The following is a 2,500-nucleotide window of genomic DNA, read 5'->3' as shown; positions in this document are numbered from 1 at the left end:
CGCACCGCTTGGTGTGCATCAGCAGATGTGGATTGGAGAATACAGACCTCCGAAGAGCACCGCAGGTCCTGGAGGCTTGGGCAACTACTATCTTGTGTTCGGGTCGCCCCGTGCCTGGCGATGGAGCTCCGGGCAACAGACAAGGAGAAGGAGTCGCCCTGGCACTCAATAAATTTGCAACAGACGCGTGGAGGAATGGTGGTTCGGTCTGGCGGGCTGTGGGCCCTCGTCTTGTCACTGCACGTCTCAAATTCGCCCTGCGTGGGGGAGAAGTCGCATGGGTGACGGTAGTCAGTGCGTATGCTCCGACTTATGCAGCTCCGCGTGCCAGCAAAAATCAGTTTTACGAACAGTTGCAGGAGGTAATAGCTGGCGTTCCTGACAGGGACTGCTGTATTCTGCTTGGAGAACCCGCCCGTGTGGGTTCAGGAACAGCTGACGATGGCTGGAGTGGTGTGCGCGGCTTGCATGGTTTTGGACAGTTGAATTCCTCTGGAGATGAGCTACTGTCGTTTGCAGCAATACATAATTTGTGGATCTGCAACACCTGGTTCCCCAAGCGGGATATCTTCAAGCGGACGTGGCAGCACCCCGGCTCTCTGCAGTGGCACTGCATTGACTATATCTTGATGCGTCAGGATCATTGGCGATTTTGCAGGGACGTGCGCGTTGTTCGCGGTGCTGAGTGTGGCAGTGACCACCAGCTGCTTTGTATAGTCTTTGAGTTCCCGCCTCGCCCGGTGGGGGTTGCCCGACGTGGAGCGAGTCGGGGGCGCCGATTTAATGTCGGCAAGCTGCGGAGTAAGGCGGTGGCCGAGCATGATCAATCGGATTTCTGCGCATCCACGTTACAAGACGTCAACGATGTGGGACGTTGCCCCCCCGCGCTGCGTGACCACCGCGGACAAGTATCGTGCCGCTTTATCCGCTGGATTGCGAGATTGCACACACACACACACACACACACACACACGCACACACACACTCACTCTCACACGCACAAACACACACACACACATACTTGTACTTGTACTTGCTCACTGCCATAACTGGTCACGTGGGTCTCCCCTAGGGAGAGGGGAGAGAGACTCAAAAGAAATCTTGGAAAGATGACTCAACTGGCTATTGAACCGCCCAACGGCCGACACCCGCTGAAATCCCCAAATTATGGGTGGACTTGGAAATGTTCCCACTTATGGACTCACCACACCTCAGTAAGTGGGTGAGGCCAAGGTGCAGAAAAAGGATAAAAGGAATCAGGGTCTCCGTCCCGGGATCCAACTGCAGTTACCCCTGCCCCCCAGTGAAGGTAATACTTGCACCCCCCCCCCCCCACACACACACACATACACATGCGCACACACACGCACACACATGCACACACATGCACTCCCCCCCCCCCCCACACACACGCCCCCCCCCCCCCCCACACACAAATACACACACAAGCATACACACGCACACACAAACATAATAATTACCTTCTCTACAGTGAACAAGCACTTTGCCATTGTCTGCAAGTGCAGAGGCAATGAAGTCGCTGCAGCCATCAAAGAAAGGTCGCAGGCTAAAGCCCTCACTATCTGTCGCTTGAATGCCGTAATATTTCACAATATCGCCATAAAAACCAGCACCTGCAAAACAAAAATAACAGAATGCAAACGCAGAAGCAAGACGTGTGTGTTCGTTTAAAAACATCTATTTGGACTGGACCTAACTTCCACCTGAAGTCAACAGCAGAGCTCGACTTCAACGGTCTGATGATGCTCGCAGATACACACACAAACACACACACACATACACACACACACACACACACACACACATACACACACGCACACACGTGCGCGCACACACACACACGGATACACGAATGCCCTTCACACACACACACACCATGTACCATGTATACGCCCGTCACAAGAGAAGCACGCAAATCTGCAAATGCACTGGATGTGCACCCACAGATTTTCTCTTTATAGCAACGATAGCGGACCTGATTCTGATTGAATCAGAACAAGACAAGCGCCAGATAACTGTCTAATCCACACAACTGGCGAAGCCATGTGAATCGACCCCCCAATGCACACCTGGTCTACACCACACGGAGTACATCGGAATAGGACGGCCAAGACAGTTACCTATGCACACCCTACACTTGCTGGGGGTAACCAGTATAGACAGCACGCTGCTTTGATAAAAGCAGACACTAGATGCACTGGTACCTTGAAGTGAAATTGGAGACATACATACATACATACATAGTAGGCTGCTCTAGTGCTGCTGCATCGCGCAATGCCCGCTACTTTTTGTAGTTTGAGCACTCTGGCGCTAGAGCGACGAGCTATCTTAATGTCTGTGGCGCCTCCTTTGCACCACGGCTGGTAGCTCGGCCTATTTAGCTCGTAGCTGTACCGATGAGGCCTTTATGGCCGAAACAGCTTGCTGTCTACAGCATTGGGTATCACGCTCCTCGGCTTTCGCCTTGTTGAGCACTCTC

The 2,500-nt window shown here is 52.9% G+C and overlaps 1 protein-coding gene across 1 annotated transcript in view; it reads right to left on the bottom strand.

Moving 5' to 3' along the window:
• Positions 1–2,500, bottom strand: part of LOC135820902 (dual specificity protein phosphatase 3-like) — a 10,997-nt gene that overhangs the window by 3,488 nt on the left and 5,009 nt on the right. The window contains exon 3 of the mRNA XM_065333953.1: positions 1,482–1,634. Within this exon, the coding sequence (XP_065190025.1) occupies positions 1,482–1,634 (153 nt within the window). The remainder of the gene's footprint in view (positions 1–1,481; positions 1,635–2,500) is intronic.

This window comes from Sycon ciliatum, chromosome 7 (genome assembly GCF_964019385.1).
Source record: "Sycon ciliatum chromosome 7, ocSycCili1.1, whole genome shotgun sequence".
Lineage (NCBI taxonomy): Eukaryota > Metazoa > Porifera > Calcarea > Leucosolenida > Sycettidae > Sycon > Sycon ciliatum.
The sequence above is the reverse complement of the archived record's forward strand: the minus strand, read 5'-3'. Positions and strand labels throughout refer to the sequence as shown.